The sequence below is a fragment of the Alosa sapidissima genome, chromosome 1, assembly GCF_018492685.1.
Source record: "Alosa sapidissima isolate fAloSap1 chromosome 1, fAloSap1.pri, whole genome shotgun sequence".
NCBI lineage: Eukaryota > Metazoa > Chordata > Actinopteri > Clupeiformes > Clupeidae > Alosa > Alosa sapidissima.
The window spans coordinates 20,197,902-20,216,902 of NC_055957.1; the positions used below are offsets into that span (position 1 = coordinate 20,197,902).

The 19,001-nt window shown below is 40.3% G+C and overlaps 1 protein-coding gene across 1 annotated transcript; it reads right to left on the minus strand.

Moving 5' to 3' along the window:
• Positions 1-7,793: 7,793 nt before the first annotated feature.
• Positions 7,794-16,676, minus strand: znf330 (zinc finger protein 330). The gene is made up of 10 exons (XM_042104404.1): positions 16,550-16,676; positions 15,993-16,164; positions 15,119-15,138; positions 14,889-14,959; positions 13,430-13,506; positions 12,893-13,019; positions 11,694-11,798; positions 9,427-9,473; positions 9,189-9,306; positions 7,794-8,245 (listed from the first exon to the last, which is right to left on the minus strand). The coding sequence occupies exons 2-10, from the start codon at positions 16,110-16,112 to the stop codon at positions 7,992-7,994; spliced, it is 939 nt and encodes a 312-aa protein (XP_041960338.1). The 5' UTR covers positions 16,113-16,164; positions 16,550-16,676; the 3' UTR covers positions 7,794-7,991.
• Between the last annotated feature and the right edge of the window lie 2,325 nt (positions 16,677-19,001).

Consider the following 19,001-nt stretch of genomic DNA (forward strand, 5'->3'; position numbering starts at 1 on the left):
CTATATCTTCAACGTTCAAGCGGCTAATATTGCAATGAGGTCAGACGTTGTCGTTTAACGTCGTATTGTCGTTTTAACTTGACCGTGCTGCTTTCTGTATCACTGAACTAACTACGTAGCCTACTATAGGCTACGCAGTAATTGTATAGCTTACTGGTAGTGCATTAAATTACACACAAAAGCTTTCATGTGACTACCTACCTTCCTCCGAAGTATTCCTGGTAAAAAGCAGGTTTTTCCGATGATAAAAGACGTCGCCTGTAAAATCATCTGTACAATGCTGCAGAATGCGCGCAAGGCAGCAATGTCAAAACACATGTTGGAAACATATCCAAAAAGTAATCCAGTGGGTCAAAAACTATAATGCCCACTTTGTAATTTTGAGAAATTAGTGGAATTGTCCATTTCGACTCGCAACCCGTGAACGTAAACTGCGCGTTAAAAAACTACTTTCACTTTCAGTGCCGGTCCACATTTTCCATGCATTTTGTCCAGCAAGGGGGTTTAGAATAAGCGGTAGGCTATCAGAGGTCCTTGGTGCGGTCAATTGCATTGCACGTCTTTGAACAATAAAGTTATGAGGGGGGAAATTAAATACTGTTGTACAACATCAATAGCCTAGAAATCTAGACGCACCCTAGCGGCGGCAAATGGCCCAGCCAGGCTACAACATCAACCGACTTTGTACACTTGGTAGCCACCACGGACCGGTAGAGATGGCCAGATTAACACAATGACTCACACACAATGCGTCTATGATCACATATCTGTGATCATAGACGCACTCATACAGGGGCGGAGTGGGGCACTAAAATCCACCGGGAAAATTCTGACGGCACCTGCGAACCAAACACACAGCAGACGAAACACCGATAGAGGGAAACGAGAGAGGCGGAGACAGCGCTACCTGGGCTGTTATTAATAGACGCTGACCATCTCCCGTATGTCGCCGCCATGTTTTCATTATATTCAGGGTCGGACTGGGAACAAAATTCGGCCCTGGCAATTTTCTCCTGGACCGACGACCCCCCCACCCCCCACAAACACACACACACACACAAGCCCACCACCGATACCAAAATCCCCCCCTGATTCCCCCCCATAAATAACAAACACACAGTATCATGCTGTGTAGCAACACTTCATAAACTGAACCCAAACATTTAGATTTGGACCTATAGGTTATTATATAATCAGTATCGTAATTTCTGTCAACTATGACGATCTCCATGCATGTTCAGTAGCCTATATTTTTCCTTTAGTCAAGCAGTGACATGTGGTTTAATCAGTGTTGGGCAAGTTACTTCAAAATCGTAATATATTATGTATTACTTATTACTGTCATTTCAAAGTAATTCATTACATTAAAATATTACTGTCTCTGAATTGTAAGGCATTACACTATTGTATTACTTTTAAGTTACTTTTACCAAAATATCTGGAAATATGGATTTGGAATTAATGCAGCTCATTGCACTTCTAATGGAGGGTGATGTGGTACAACATAATGACTGAGCTAGGCTTAAGGCTAACAACAGTAGAATGCTATAGGTGCAGTGATGGCTCATGATGCAATACAAGGAACAATCATAGCCAGAATTTTGTTAAAAGAAGACAAAAGGTCAAAGTCTGGTCAATTGTGATAGAAATGCTGTAACTTTAGGCTTAGGCCTACTCATTAAAATCAACAGAGAGCCCACTACCTGTTTCTTTAACAGAAAAATGTCAGATATCTCAACCACAATGGCATCAATAAGTAAGGTGTTGAGGTGTAGCATCCTTTACTGCATTCCACAGTGGGGAGATGTTCACCTTGTTTAATTAAATAACAATTATATTTCCTTATTAGCTGCATACTTGAGGTTGGAGATATTAAGGCACGTATTCAGTTCTGCACTGGACTTGAATTACGAATTTTGGCACAGATACACAATTATGATTTTGGCCTATTGATTATAATGTGGTTAATTGAAAGCTCTGTCAGTCATTTGGATAAGCATCAGCTAGATGACTAAATGTAAATGTAAATTCTTGAATTATTCTTAATTCTGATCACACTACATGAGCTTGCATACGGTATACGACAGGGGCCAAATTGTATTGTTTTTTACTATATAGTTTTAATAGGCTAAATGTTTGGGATAAAAAAAAAAAAAGCTTTTTTTGCAGTGCTTCCATACTTCCTTGAAAAAAGTATTTTGAGTATTTTCTAAATACAAAAATACTCAAAGTATTTTATTTTGATACATACGTAATATGGTTAGGCCTACTGTATTTTGTAGTTTATTTTGATACATTAAAATGAGGGTATTAAGTATTTTATTTAGAAATACATTCTGATGTATTTTTGCCCATCCCTGCCTGTTCCAAGCATTAGCACAACACTTTGCGATGATTAGCTTGCAGTATTTTTAAAATACAAAAATACACACCAATAAAGTATGTTGATACAAAATACAGAGCCATTTCCTTCAACCCAATAAAATACAAATGACAAAATACTATTTTGCATTTGAAACACATATTACATGTTTCATTCAGAAATACTACCCATCCCTGGGAACAGGCAGATTACATCTTTATAGTTGGCCATATGATGACATACTTAGGTTAATACTGTATTTCACCAGTTAGGGCACCAAAATGGCCAGTAGCTGCACTGTGTAGCCTATCTTGACATGTCTTTAAGTTTTGGGTTACAATATACAGGTAGTGGGCTCTGAGTGGTTGAGATATCTGACATTTTTCTGTTAAAGAAACAGGTAGTGGGCTCTCTGTTGATTTTAATGAGTAGGCCTAAGCCTAAAGTTACAGTATTTCTATCACAATTGACCAGACTTTGACCTTTTGTCTTCTTTAAACAAAATTCTGGCTATGATTGTTCCTTGTATTGCATCATGAGCCATCACTGCACCTATTGCATTCTACTGTAGCCTTAAGCCTAGCTCCGTCATTATGTTGTACCACATCACCCTCCATTAAAAGTGCAATGAGCTGCATTGAGCATAATAAACTGCATTTAGAATTCCAAATCCATATTTCTAGATATTTTGGTAAAAGTAACTTAAAAGTAATACAATAGTAGTGTAATGCCTTACAATTCAGAGACAGTAATATTATAATGTAATGAATTACTTTGAAATGACAGTAATAATATATTACGATTTTGAAGTAACTTGCCCAACACTGATTAAACCACATGTCACTGCTTGACTAAATGAAAAATATAGGCTACTGAACATGCATGGAGATCGTCATAGTTGACAGAAATTATGATTTGTGCCAACATGTTGTAGAAACACAACCACAGTTAGGCCTATTTGGTGCAAATCTTCTACATTGGTTATAGTCAGAGATTCACATTAACTTAATCACCACAAGTGTATACTAAACGTTTTTGCCCAAGTTTGTGTGCCGTCATCACATTTTGCAAAATTAGGCTACCTTTGTTACTAACCTACCAGTTGATACTTTTTACGTGCATCGACTCGCGATTGATTGTGCCTCTAATGTAACACTCGGTGGAGAGACTTCCACTTTCCAATTTCCACTTTCACTGTCATTGTGAGCTAAAAGGCTACTATATGGGAAATACTTTGAAGTTCCTTTTGAGTCCAAACATGAATAGATTTTCTTTAACCTGTGCTACACTTTTCCACCAAGTTGTGCGAAAATTGTAGGTACCCAGAGTTTTTTTCTCTGTTCACTGTCAACGTCAGTTCAACCAGGGCCCACGCACTTAGGTCTCAAAAAATTCTGAAAAAATTACCAGGTGTACCTATGTTACCCAGGAGACACACTGTAAAATTACTCTTATGTAAGATCAATACTTTCCAAGATACAGCAGGCCATGGCTTAAAAGTGGTCAGAGGATATAAGGCATATTCCATCCAACGTTCTATCCATCCATCTTCCTCAAACCATTCACTCATCCACCCATTAAACTATCTTATCAACATCCATTAAACAATCAACCTATCAACATCCATTAAACATTCTGTCTATACACATCCATTACACTATCTACAGTACATTCAACTATCTACTCTGTCTCAGCAAATGGTTGTTACACACCATAAACAAGGAAGTCTGAGGAGTCAAACTGTAGGGCAGCCATGGGCCTCGCTCCCCCTCTCGATCGGCTGCTGCTGTTACAGTCGACAGCTGGTTGCTCGTCTGTGGCGTCTCCTCCTTGACACAGGCGAAAGGGGACGAGCAGAGGGGTGGGCTGCCCTCGCTATACTGGCGGCAGTAGGGGTGAAAGCGCCGCTCCTCGCCCGGCTCGGGGCAATGCCAGTCCCGTCTGTGCTGTGCCTGCGGAAGCCCTCTGACGCAGACTTGGGTCTGTAGGTAACACCCTCACTCTGTGGAATGAACAAAGACCATGGAGTCAATGCAATATTTGGCTGTTTTGATTTTAGCTATCCAGAATCCAGCATGTAGAGGCAGAGAATTATCATGATTTTAATGAAAATGGATATTTAAAATGTGGTCTAAATTTCTGTCAAACAGACGTTCAGAAATATAGTTGACCTGGTTGACCTTATTTAACAAAGTAAACACTTCAGATATGCATCAAACCAAGTAACAGCCTACCAACAAAATTTCTCCATACAATTTCAACATCATAATAACTGACCGGCACTTAATTTTTCCATCAGTTTTTTAACACATTTTCCATAAATACAGTATAAAAAGTACATTAAAAATGTAAAAACAAAATTTCTTTCAGGTGTCCTCTCCCAACACATATTTAACATTGGAAGGATACATGAGAATTGTCAATGACCAGATACCATGACACATTATTTTTTATCCCTCAACAGAAAAACATAAATAAAACATTTTTAAAAATAATAATGATATAGGCCTTGTGAAACAAAGGGCCAGATGTACTAACACTTTTGCGCCCACTTGAGGCGTATTTGTTTCGCAACGTGCACGTAAAAACATGGCGAGATATGTACAAGCAGGCCGCACTTGGGTAAAACTGCAGACTGCCTGTCACAGGAGCTGAATATGGCAAATTGCACTTTCTCGTGTCATGTACATGCAGATCTCTTGTCATGCATATGCATATTCAGAGGAGGGTCAGGGGAAAGTGGGAGTTTCGTGTTAAAAGATGGGAGGAAAAGTGTAAAATACTCCTACTGTAGGTGCGCACATCTGTTTTGCGGTGAAATATTACCTCCTGGTAAAAGTTGACATTAAATGTGTTAATAAGAGGAACTTTCAAAGACAACAGAATCGCTATTCAGAGCACCAGTTTTGCGTCTTTGCACTTTATTAAAAGCAACCTTAACTTTAACTGAAAGTTTGATAAATACCACGTACACGTGGGTATCACAGCCTTTGCTATCTGCGGTTTGTCCATGGCGCTGATAACGCTACGTTCGCAAATGTACGTACATCTGGCCTAAAGTACTCACCCTGATTTTGGTTAACTACACACGTAATATAATACTAGGAGGCCTTGAAGAATAAAATATATATATATAATAAGAAATAATAATGTACGTCATATAAAATGCTAAAGTTCCCATGGGTAGTGATTCACTGAACTGATGACAAGATAAAACAGATTTGCCCAAGGAGGTGATGTTTAAAGTGGCTACTAATAACCATGCAGGCTAACGTGAACGTTAGGCTTAAATGGATCTTTAGTTTGTGAAGGGTAGTGTTAAGCCATCCTTACAACAGACGACTTTGACAAGATTTGGGGAAGATTCTTTCGAGTCTTTTGAGTAAAGCTTGAATGGGGGGCATTAGTTAAAAGACTCCAATCTTTCAAAAATCTTTCCCAAATCTTGTCAAAATATTCTGATGTATGGATCATTAGGCTACATGTTCTTCATCTCATAGCCCTTATTTAAGCTTACTTGTGCCAAGGCGTGTGTTTATTAAAGATGCATGTGAAGGTAGTAGTGCTTCAGTGATGGTCTTTTCATGTTCTGTGTTTTACAGCATATTAATCTTCTCTGTTCCCTGTTTGCAGGTGGTGATTTGTGAGGACTGCTGCCCTGAGAACACTGAGTGCATTCTGCCAAATCAATGTGCGCCATTTCCATACAGAGAAAAAAAGTTTCTACCTGGAGAGTTTACTCACTGTTTGTGTGGAAAAAATAAACTTTAATAAGGTTAAACAATTATTTTGTGTGTTTTCTTTGGAACATCAACAATGTTATATTTCTGAAATATACATATATTGTGACATTTCTATAAACGTGACATAGCAGAACATTACATATATTTTGCAATATATTTACCTAATATGAGTGCAAATATATGTCCATAGACATATATTTGCAATATATTGGTATCCCTACTATGCATACAAATACATAACTTAACATATATGCAACTGACATATATTTGTATATCTGGGAAAATATGTGACATAAAAACGGCCAATTTTGCTATATTTAGAAACATATTTGACATGTATGTGACATGTGTGAGGCATACAGTGACATATACATTATATATGTGATTGACATATATTGCCATATATCACATTTTTGTATGGGTTATAACAATGCTACAAATTTTTTGGCAAGTGCTACAAATCTATTCACCTTTGCAGCGCCAGTAAGCTACTTTGTGTGTGGCCCACAAACACACATTCCAATCAAGCATACACAAAAGTTTCAAGAGTGGGGGATGGAGTAGAAGACGAAGACAAATTCATTAATATGATTTATTTTCGCGGAATGGATGTACAGGACTGAGCGGTGGTCATATTTTGTACCGCTATGCGGTACATCTAGTTTAAATACAATGCGTGAACATACAGGCATCATCTTTTTTTTAAAGTTTGCTAGTAGTTCATAATTACATACAATTCCAGCATATAAAGATCTTTTCTCAGTCTGTCTACTCATTTATTGTCACTTATAAATCTACTAATAAAGCTACTTGTTGAAACCAAAAGTTGACAGACGTGGGAGGGAACTTTTCACCTTGGACCAATGATTGCACAATTCCGACTGAAAACGTTTCCGAATAGGATGCTCTTGTGTTTGTTCGCATATCAGCCCTTTCTCTTCCGTCTTGTTGTTCTCACCTACTCTGGTTGCAATTAGACAAATGAGACACATCCTCGATGACGTCGAGCTTCGGCCAATTTCCGGTGCACGAGCTCGACGACCTAGGCTGCATGAAAATAGATGTTTGAGATCCAGCCACTGTCTCGCTGCCTTCGTGACCACACCTATGTGGTGTGACCAGCTCAGATCCTCACAGCTGACTATCTCCAGTGCTAAACTCTCAATGTGTATAGTGGTGTGCACTTCTCCCTGCAGCTGTAGTCTGAGATCAGCTCCTTAGTCTTCCTGACGTTGAAAAGTAGGCTCATTATTACTGGTCAGTCATGGATGCGTCTTATTTTGAAGTCATAGAATGAGCCACCTAGATCCACAGCAGCCTCATAAACAGTACTCACAAGTAGCTAGATAAATAACTAAAAAAATTCTCATCTGATGAGTAGTCTCAACAAAACAGATATAAGTATGTATAAGTATAAGATATTGTGTCGCTTACTTTATTGTGGCATTCTACTTTCAATGTCTTTTCCTTGATTTTGCTACTTGCTTGTATAACTCATTTGCAAGTTGCCAAAACAAAAAACCCTCCAAAATGACAATGCAAATGGAAATGCTTTTTGTACATTTAGATTTGCCTCTGTACAAACCTTGATTTCACCTCCTGACCCTCAATAGTAAGAACAAAATCAGCATACACAAAACATAAAATATCAAGTGACAATAAGATGAATAAAATCAATCAAAGTCAACTACATCCATTCTTTGTTTATTTCCTTCCAACGGTGCATTGGGTACTTAATTATAAACAGTGACACTGTCAGAACTACCTGTATACAAACGGTAAGACCCATGGGTGCAATTAACCCAAAATACACACACAAACACATACTCTGGACCTCACCCTTGAGAGAAACCTGATGGAAAAGAAAGCTAGTACTTCCCCTGCACTCAGGTGGCGCCTACAGAAAGGTTGGACACTGCCTCAGTCACCACATTTTCACCCACATCCTCTTCATCCTCCTCCTCATCATCCTCTTCCTCCTCTTCATCATCGTCATAGTCTTCATCCTCTCTGTAGTAATCATCTTCCTCATCATCATCCTGGTTCCCTCCTCCATAACCTGATGCATAACCAGACGTCGCAAAATTGTAGTAGCTTTCCTCGTCTCCACCGCCCTGCCGACCGAACTTCAGCGTACGCGCTGCACAGAAAAGGGAGTGAAAGAGGAATGAACAGAGAGAGAAATTAATGGCAGATGACACAAGGGGGGCAAAAAAGGCCGGGAGGGAAGCTTACAACAGTAAATAAATATACAAAGTAAATATACAAACTGAACATCTGTAAAGCGTAATTGTAAACAGAGACCTAATTTCCCTCAAGTATGACATTTAAAGGTATGTCAACTTCAGGAATGCTGATCATTTTCTACACAGCCATCATTTAGTCTGTTCTCTACACTTCAATCACCGCTTGGTTTGGTACAGCCACCAAACAGGACAAGACCAAATTGCAACAGACAATCAGGTGCTGACCTGTACCAGTCCAGGGTAAGGAAACGGGCAGCAAACATCTCTGAAGACCCCTCACATCCTGGACACAAACTGTTTAAACTCCTTCCCTCCGGTAGGCGTTACAGGGCAGACATTGCACTATTCCTTAGGTTTCTCTCTTTCTAATTGTACATTTAGGGGCAGCCTTGACCTGGTGGCCGGGAAGTGGCAGGGAATTCACGCAGAACCGTCACAACTCTGCCATCATTATGTTAAGCCCGTCCACCGACTCTATACACAATGTGATTGTCCTGACTAGAGTTTGGTTTTTCCAGCTCGCAAGCCAACGGAGAGTTGCTAGCCTACTCTGGCTGCAAATTACATTGGCTGCCACTAGGGTGCGTCTAGATTTCTAAGCTAATCTTGGGGTGCATTACGTTGTTGAACAGCTAAGAGACTATCCTTTTGAACGCTCTCTGGTTACCACCATGATTGAAAGTGTTCTGATCAGCTGACAGGATTTCTCTCAAGTCACTCCACGCTTTGCGCACACAGGATAGGAAGTGTCTAATCTGCTAAGAGTCATCCCTCAGATTCACACCTCCGATTCTTCCTCTGGAAGTTCAGTGCATCTTACTGATGAGGAAGACTTACTTGACATGCTGAGATCCTTGGTCTCCTGTGTTTCATGTCCACACTTTGGGCAGGGAGGCGCCTTGCCTTTCTCTTGCTTGAAAACTTTGCTACGTGCGTGGTCATCACAGTAACATGCCTGCAACAAAGGATGAGCTCTTCAGTGTCAGCTCAGTGTTGTTCAGTGTGCAACAGGAAATGAACACACTACCACCAGTCACCTTTTACAACCAGGGATTGAGTTTGTCACAGGACTCACCTTGCATCGCAAACAAGAGTGCTGCCCAAGACGGTTACAGGAAATGCCTAAAATTTTTTTTAAAAAAAACATGGTTAGTTTTTACACTCAATGATCTGGTACAATAGTCATTATGTGTCAACCTGCATCACTTTGTTGGCATGTTTGCCATCTTCTGTAAAGCTAGATTTATGCTTCGGTGTTGACTCCACACAGTGGCCTCAGAGTGGCAAACTCCATAGACATATAAGGCAAACTGCATAGACATATAAATGGTATTTGTTTGGCCATTTCTTACTTCTGCAAAAGTTAGAGAAAAAGACACAGTAAACTCCAATAAACAAATTATTAGAACTGGGGCACGATGCAAATGGAAATGTTTTTTGTACATTTAGATTTGCCTCTGTACAAACCTTGATTTCACCTTCTGACCCTCAATAGTAAGAACAAAATCAGCATACACAAAACATAAAATATCAAGTGACAATAAGATGAATAAAATCAATCAAAGTCAACTACATCCATTCTTTGTTTATTTCCTTCTGAAGGTGCATTGGGTACTTAATTATAAACAGTGACACTGTCAGAACTACCAGTATACAAAGAGTAAGACCCATGGGTGTAATTAACCTAAAATACACACACAAACATACTCTGGGGCACACCTGTGGGGTGTACTACGAATCTCGATTAGTGGGTTAGCGAGGTATGTTGCGCTCAAAGCCAGGCTATGCTGTGACACGAAAGTGGATCTGTTTTAGTGTCACTATATCACCATGGTATCTTATGCTGTCAACCAAACCTGGTCAGGAGGAGGTTATGTGCTAAGTTATAGCTCAAATCGTGTAATCTACCGCACACTGACCAATCAATTGTCTTAAAAACAAAGTTCTCACGTGTAGGATTCTGTCATATATCTTACAGGTGGAGCTCCGCCTCTACTAACATTTTGGGTCTCGAATGTGCTTTAATAGTGCTGTGCGTGCAAGTATCCCACTATGGACGTGCATACCATACAACAACTGATGACAATTTATTTATTTGATGTTAAAGGTTAGACACAAAAAATGACCGCAGTGTAGATTAAGCTATCGCTCATGAATGCGGAAGTAATTGTTTTTAAATAGAGGCGGTCTTGTGCGTCTCCACGTTACACGATTGGCCAAAACCGAGAACGCGCACAGATCTGAGTTGAAAGCCTAGTTTGACAAATATATCACATAACTGCAATCGTAGTATCACTTAACGTATACCCCTGAGTCAAGGCTTTGTCAAGCCTCGATATGTCTACATAGCCTAGATATGTCTAACGTGCTTCGTAGTATAGCCCACAGCTATCAACTGGAGCTGGAGCACACCTGTGGGGTGTACTACGAATCTCGATTAGTGGGTTAGCGAGGTATGTTGCGCTCAAAGCCAGGCTATGCTGTGACACGAAAGTGGATCTGTTTTAGTGTCGCTATATCACCACGGTATCTTATGCTGTCAACCAAACCTGGTCGGGAGGAGATTATGTGCTAAATTATAGCTCAAATCGTGTAATCTACCGCACACTGACCAATCAATTGTCTTAAAAACGAAGTTCTCACGTGTAGGATTCTGTCATATATTTTATAGGTGGAGCTCCATCTCTACTAACATTTTGGATCTCGAATGTGCTTTAATAGTGCTGTGCGTGCAAATATCCACCTATGGACGTGCATACCATACAACAACTGATGACAATTGATTTATTTGATGTTATAGGTTAGACACAAAAAATGACCGCAGTGTAGATTAAGCTATCGCTCATGAATGCAGAAGTAATTGTTTTTGAATAGAGGCGGTCTTGTGCGTCTACACGTTTCACGATTGGCCAACGTCATCCCAACACCGAGAACGCGCACAGATCGGAGCTGAAAGCCTAGTTTGACAAATATATCACATAACTGCAATCATAGTATCACTTAACGTATACCCCTGAGTCAAGGCTTTGTCAAGCCTCGATATGTCTACATAGCCTAGATATGTCTAACGTGCTTCGTAGTATACCCCACTGGACTGGAGCAGACCAGCTATAAACACACAGGGCGACTTGGCCAATCACAGCCCTTGCAGTCTTTTTGGGGGTGCACGATGCAGAGGGATCTGTGGGGCTATGCTGTTGATTCTATGCAGAACCATAAATCTAACTTCTAACATACACACACACACAATAAAATGCTGTTTAGCCTAATGAAAGGCACCACCACAACACGGCGGATAACTGTACAAGGTGCGAGGAAGGGATCCGAGAGATGCAGACTCACATTTATAGGTCTCTGCCTCCAGGACCTGGCAGCTGGCCTGGTGTTCAAACTGGTCATCTTCGCACAGGAAGTTATCACAGAAGGAGCAGCGGAAGATGCGTCCCCCTGTGATGAAAGAACATTAGGTGGAAGTCAAGTAAGCCTTCAGGGCAGGATGGAACCGACCTCAGAATAACCCTGCAACTAAACAATAACATCATGCTGCTATTCCACTGCAATGAGGAAGACTTAACCCAACTCGACCCTTTTCCCTTCCCAGCCCAACAATGTTTCACTACAAGTACTCCATGGTAAATTTACAACTAGGCTCATTTACATGCAACCAATATTCTGATACTGATGACATTAAGAGTATGGGTGAACAGGCTTGGGTTCTGCATTAAAAGCACTGTGTGCAAGTATGGGTGAACAGGCATGGGTTCTGCATTAAAAGCACTGTGTGCAAGTATGGGTGAACAGGCATGGGTTCTGCATTAAAAGCACTGTGTGCAAGTATGGGTGAACAGGCTTGGGTTCTGCATTAAAAGCACTGTGTGCAAGTATGGGTGAACAGGCTTGGGTTCTGCATTATAAGCACTGAGTGCAGTGAGCTTTACAGCTCTGCCAACATTATGTTCTTCTTTTTGGAAGATTCTTTACAGGTACCACACTAACTACCCAAGGGTAATGAGATGGTCAAGAACAAAAATGGCAGCGTTTCGGCCGCATAGCCTTCATCATAGCTGTGGCCCACTGGTTAGCACTCTGGACTTATAACCGGAGGGTTGCCGGTTCGAGCCCCAACCAGTGGGCCGCGGCTGAAGTGCCCTTAAGCAAGGCACCTAACCCCTCACTGCTCCCCGAGCGCCGCCGTTGAAGCAGGCAGCTCACTGTGCCGGGATTAGTGTGTGCTTCACCTCACTGTGTGTTCACTGTGTGCTGTTTGTGTTTCACTAATTCACCGATTGGGTTAAATGCAGAGACCAAATTTCCCTCACGGGATCAAAACAGTATATATACTATATACTGATCAGTTCATTTGTTCTGGACTTGGCTGAATAAAACGGTGAAATAGAGATGAGTCCAGTTTTATGAAGACTGTGTGTGCTACCTCATTACCCCTGGGTAGTTAGTGTGGAATCTACGCATTTTTGGCTTAGTACCAGACTAGGAAAGCGTATCCTTTCAAACAAATCGATTCTCTGCCGGTAATTGCTTACCATGCTCCCATACGCTGCGGTCACACTCAATGCAGTCAGCATCAGAGAGAGGGCACGTGCAGGCATGAGTGCTCAGACACTTCCTCCCGTGGCACACCCAGGCCTCACAAAAATCACACACTGCCCCCTAGTGTCAGAAAACATCAAATCAAACACAGACACACACAGATAAAAAGGCCTCACCAACTATGGCCCAACATTTCAAAACAAAAAACAAAACTTATAATTTCAACAATCTCATAAATTCCATCATGATGCCACAATACACACAAGCATCCTGACCTGTCAACCTCTCAAAAATCATTCCGAGTTCTTTTGTCTCAACAACTAGTAAGAATAACTCTTGGGCCTGTGTGAAATCATGACTTAACATTTCTGTAGTTGTTGAGGGCTAATTCATGATGATATACCAATCCAGTTCCTCTACCACACAAGAGCTGGAGGCCCTCTGAAGTTACAAAAGACTTAAACTGGCAGCTTTCATGGACAGAGTAATATTTAATTCATAGAATACGACCACAAAATAGCAGTTCTTACCACCATGCCCATCCCCGTGCTGTGGATGCCAGGGTGTTTGATGACACAGTCCGAGGACTTCATGCATTTTGTTTTGCCTTTGTACAGAGTGTTCAAAGGGAAAAGCACAATTCAGAAAGGTAGTGTCTGTCAACAGGATTCATCTTTTGAAGTGTCTAATTAGCAAGGTCACATACACTCCTATTGTCAAAAAAACAGAACTGTTTCCTCCCTTATGCAATGTCAGAACATCAGTCCAACCTTCAACATCTTGCTTGCGTATTATAGCAGTTGTCTAAAAAGAGCATTATCAACATGCTCAACAGCTAAATCAGTGGTTCCCAAAGTGTGGTGTGGCCTCCAGGGAAGACGCATGTTGAAGGTGAAAAAACAACCAAATGTCATTACTGGTCAATTTAAGTATGACAGTGCTCTAACAGTATAGTAGCCTGAATTAACCTACTTGGTGAGGAGTTTATAGCCTACCTACCAATAACCTATATGTTAGAAAATAGCTAACCTAATATCAATATAACAGACATACACCTAACACAAACCAATCCAAAGGGACCTGCCATGAAAAGTTTGGGAACCAATTCATATTAGTAGATAGCTGTTTACTAGGGGTGTAATGGTACACAAAAAAAAATCACGATTTGATACATACCTCAGTGTTTAAGTCACGTTCGGGTAATTTTCATTAGAGTAAGCCCGTAAGTACTGCTAGCCTAACATTCACTAACAATATCGCTGATGCTCAACTCAAGCAGGAATAGTATTTTGAAAAGGTGTCAAATGTTTTTTGCCGTTAATTAGCTAAACTGACATATGGTCCGTCACTTAATATGTTTGTGTAGAACTCGAATTTGAAACATGGTCTGCACGCAAAAAAGTTTAAGACTGCATTTGGTACATTCAGTAGAAATCTGTATTGAACTCAACATCCTGTAAACGGTTTCATGCAAATGTGTGTACCTTTACCCCCTAGTGTATATCTTCCTGTTGAGAGGAAATATTAGGAAGTAGGGGTAGCAGTATTCTCTTCTGGAAGGGTCACTTGGCCTTTGATCACTCCCACTCCAGCAGAGTGAACTTATCTCACTTTTGAAGTTACACTTGCAGCTGTGGAGGGCAATTATCTAGTGAAAAAGGACGGTCTTAATATTTTCCTATTAAAATCATCTACTGCAGCACAGACGGCTCTTCCTTTTCAGCCATCTGCTGGACAAGCTGATAAAGTAGGTGGGCTCTACATGGGATACAGCTCTAGAGCCCCCGGAATTGGTTGTCAATAGAAGGATGTTGTACAAACTGGATGTAATGGACACCACTTCACACCACCTACAATAGTGCTACACATTGGATAACATCTGGATAACATTTATGGATAACAGAAAATAGAACGCATACATTTTTGCACTACAAAACAGAGTTTGTTCCAAAAGAATCTGTCCAAGCAGAATTCTAGCAGAACACTCACCACACTGAGCACACATGGGCAGCTTCTGGACCGAGGCACAAAAGTAGCAGAAAGCTCTATTTTTCTGTTTCCTGAGAAGACATCACAATAGAGACAGGAAAGACACCAAAACAAGAGGAAACGTTTGTAAAAGGCTTCATCTGGACATTAATGGAGAATGTATATGAATATGTCAGTGGAAAGAGATGCTGATCATGCACAAACTACATACTGTATGAGGGTAAACTCACCTTTGGCATTTGTCACAATCCTGCAAAGTTACAAGGCACATAATGAGAGTAGGTAGGTAGGTAGGTAGATACTTTATTGATCCCCGAGGGGAAATTCAAGGTCTCAGTAGCATACAGACATCACACACACACCATGCAGAAAAAGTAGCAGAAAAAGTAATAAAAGTAAAAAACACAACTAAGCAATAAGGACAGTAGAAGATAAAGAATATACTAAAATACAAATTATACTAAATAACACTAAATCTAATCAAGTCTAAAACAGTATCTACATAGTGTGCTTAGGGGTGATTAAGCATGAGGCGCTTGCAATGAAGCAAAATCGTAAAGCTACATAACAGAGTTGTAAGCTTAAAGGAAAGGGCTGTTAGGTCTTTAGAATCAGAGGGATTCCTTCTGTTGCTGGTATATCAATTTTAATTTTAGAGACGTTTAGATCAAAACTATGCTCCAATAAGAGAGTAGATGACTGGGGGGACTTGTCCTGTCTATGGTCTTTACTCACACACAACCTTTAGATGAAGAACATGAACCTCAAAAAAGTGGACTTTTGTTAACACTTGCTAACAGTAAATGGTGTCTCAAATAAAGGGCCTATTGAAAAGTACTTTTCACTTAGTTCACGTTAATTTCACTAGCAGGTGCCCCAGTAAATTATTTTAGGTTTTTAACTAGCTTCTGTTGCCTATTTGGCAGCAAATTATTATTATCATCACTAGATTGGACTCTTCCCTGGTAGATGGTTCTAGTGACACCCACATGATGTGGCGAAAGATGTTATTCACCTCCACCCATTGGTTCATTGGTTTGATCTTCTGTATCCAGCTATATGTTCACAACAAATAGCAGCAAGAGAAGGCAACTGTGTAACTACCATGGTTGTATTGCACGGATGCTTCGCTACATCAACGTGATCTCTGTTGGCCCGACTCTGTTTCTCTCGTTCCTTGCGACTCTCAGCCTTCTTACGGGCACCGGTCTTCTTTTTCGGCATCTTTCCTTGGTAAAAGAGGCTTGACAAGCGACGTTAGCTCAGTAGATGTGACCTGACGCAGAAAATGTGTTGGAACATTTACATTACAGTTGTTGACTTTAACCAGTTCAGACTTAAGTTGTAAAAGAAAACATCGTATCTTAAAAGTCAAAAGTTGTTCTGTTTTTTGCTGGCTTGAACCAGAGAATGTCTAATAGGAGACGGGCTCTGCTTGAACTGCATATTGAACTTAATATTAACGTTACATACTCTGAATCAAGTCACTGCTAAAAACTCCTTGTTGACACGTAGCCTATGTGAGCACGATGCATGACAGACAGGATAAACAGTAGCAGTCTATTTAATGGCCATAAAAGTACTAGGCCTACTATAAACTCCACTGATTATAGTGTTCTTGGTATTGACTTAATTACTATCTCTGGCGGAAAGGCACATACCTGTAAATATCGAAAGCTTCTCACCCTCGGACCATCCAACCAAACTGCTAACTGGAAGTTAGCAACTTGCATACATCCTGGATCTCATTCCGGGTAGAAACACGAGCACTTTGCATCTGTTCCGCTGTTCTCCCCCTCCATTCATTCAGACTGTAAAAATATTCAGACTAGATAGATAGATAGATAGATACTTTATTGATCCCCAGGGGAAATTCAAGACTAGAAACAGTCCTGCTCCATTTACTGATTTATAAACAAGCAATAGTGCTTTAAAGTCAATTCTGTGACTTACTGGAAGCCAGTGCAAGGACTTAAGAATTGGAGTAATGTGGTCAGTTTTTGTTAGAATCCTAGCTGCTGCATTTTGTATCACCTGAAGCTGTTTAATAGTCTTTTTAGGAAGGCCTGTGAACAGTCCATTGCAGTAATCAACCCTGCTGGAGATAAATGCATGAATGAGATTTTCTAAGTCATGTTTTGACATCAGCCCTCTGAGTTTGGCAATATTTTTGAGGTGGTAAAAAGCTGATTTAATTATCGCTTATAGGCTACAATACAAGTAAATAGGCTATAACAGACTCACCACTAGGCAGGCTACAGCTGAGTGCAAAATCTAATCATCACTGTGTCTTTACATTCATTTTGAAATGTTCTTGGAAGATCCTGCTCAAAAGCAAATTGCACACAGGGCCTTCTGATAATATTGCAACATTGAACGTATATGTGATCGCTCGAAATGTTCTTTAAAATACAGAACTAATTCTAACACATTTACAAAGTGACTAGGCAGAGGCACCAAATGTGTTGGAAAGTTTAAGAGCGAACAGGACACTCGGCATGGCTTTTAGTATTTTGTGCTGCTCTGACAGTCCACTTTTATTGACTGTTAGTCTACTGTTTTTGAGTTTGGAGATGTACTGTTTTACAGCAACAGCCTATGAATGCCGACTCCACAACCTTTGCACTTCCCAGCCAGTTGGTGTAATAGATTGCCCACTATGAATCAGTGACAATAACTCAAAGACAAACAATCCAATTGGATGACTATAGGTAGAATTTTAGGTAGAATTTTAACCTTTTAAGTTATTTAACATCACTACCACACTTATGGTTTCATCACAGTTGAATCATTTTGTATACACCTGAAACTGGTGTGTGCACAACCTCTATCAATGTAAATACACAAAAAAGTAAAAATAAAAACTCAGGTTGTCACATTAATACCATGTCCTTGTTTGAGGTATCTTGTCAAGTTACCAGCACTGAAATATTTCACAGGTCAGAGAACATAGACAAATTTAAAGTCTAGAAAAGAGAAAGGAAAATAGCAAACTCAAGTGTTGCGATCTAAGCTTGTGAACTCAAGTCCTTGTGCTGTCCTTGTGTGAGCAAAGAAGTGTGTGTAACCTTAGTAGTGTCTCCTCAGTTGATGCCTTTAAGCACAACTAACTTCTCAAACAGTGTTGCATTCAAATGACGCCTATTGGGCCTGTAAATCAGTCCAGCAAGGAAAATAAATGCTCTTCTGGAGCAGAGGGGCTTGACCATGTGAGGGTGCCACAGACAGAGACAGAGATGTTGTGCTTTATAGATAGATGTAATCACAGTGTTTCACAGAAAGTATTTTACAGTATTTTGAAAATACAAAAATACACAACACTGAAGTATTTTGATACAAAATACGAAGGCATTTTCATCATCTCAATAAAATACAAATTACAAAATAGTATTTTCCCTGAGTATAGTATGTTGTGTGTGTGTGTGTGTGTGTGTGTGTGTGGAGAGAGAAAAAGAAAAGCCTTATCACTTGGTGGAAAACAACTGTTCTGGAGTATGGTGGTCCGAGCTTTCGATATCGCTTGCCAGAGGGTAGCAGCTGAAACAGCCTAGGATGGCTGGGGTCCATATAGATTCTTTTGGCCTTTCTGATGCATCTCCTGTTGTATAGCCTACTAGTCCTGATGGAGGGCAGATCACATCCACAGATGCCTTGCTGTAGGCCAATGCACTTTGTAGTGCTTAGTGCTGTTTGATTGCAGCTTCCAAACCATGCATTTATGCCTCCAGTCAGGATGCTCTCTAGTGCCTCTGTAAAAGCCCTTCAGGATCTTGGATCGCATATCAAATTCCTTAGTCGTCTGAGATGGAAAAGACGCTGTTGGGCTTTTTTTACAATCTGGTCAGTGTGACCATCCCAGGTAGGTCTTCTGTGAACCAAGGAACTTGGTTCACAGAAGAAGTTATAGGCTCGGAAGTTATAGGCTCTACCTTTATACCAAAAAATGATAAAGTTTGGGTACACAGATGATGTATCTGATAGCTCAAAGAAGAAATGAATAGCAGTCTGCAAGGTCCTATAGTGCACAAATTAGCGACATAACCACCACGATTTTCATCCATCAGAAGATAGTCGTGATAGAAACCTCAAGTTTCTGGTTTGTGAAAACGTCAA

What these genes read in the sequence shown, in the direction of transcription:
- znf330 (XM_042104404.1), bottom strand. Translation starts at nt 16,112, where the DNA reads ATGCCGAAAAAGAAGACCGGTGCCCGTAAGAAGGCTGAGAGTCGCAAG. An exon ending in GCCCATGTGTGCTCAGTGTG is followed by an intron (nt 13,507 to 14,888) that starts GTGAGTGTTCTG and finishes CTCTGTACAAAG; the next exon opens with GCAAAACAAAATGCATGAAG. An exon ending in ACTCTTGTTTGCGATGCAAG is followed by an intron (nt 9,307 to 9,426) that starts GTGAGTCCTGTG and finishes CCTTTGTTGCAG; the next exon opens with GCATGTTACTGTGATGACCA.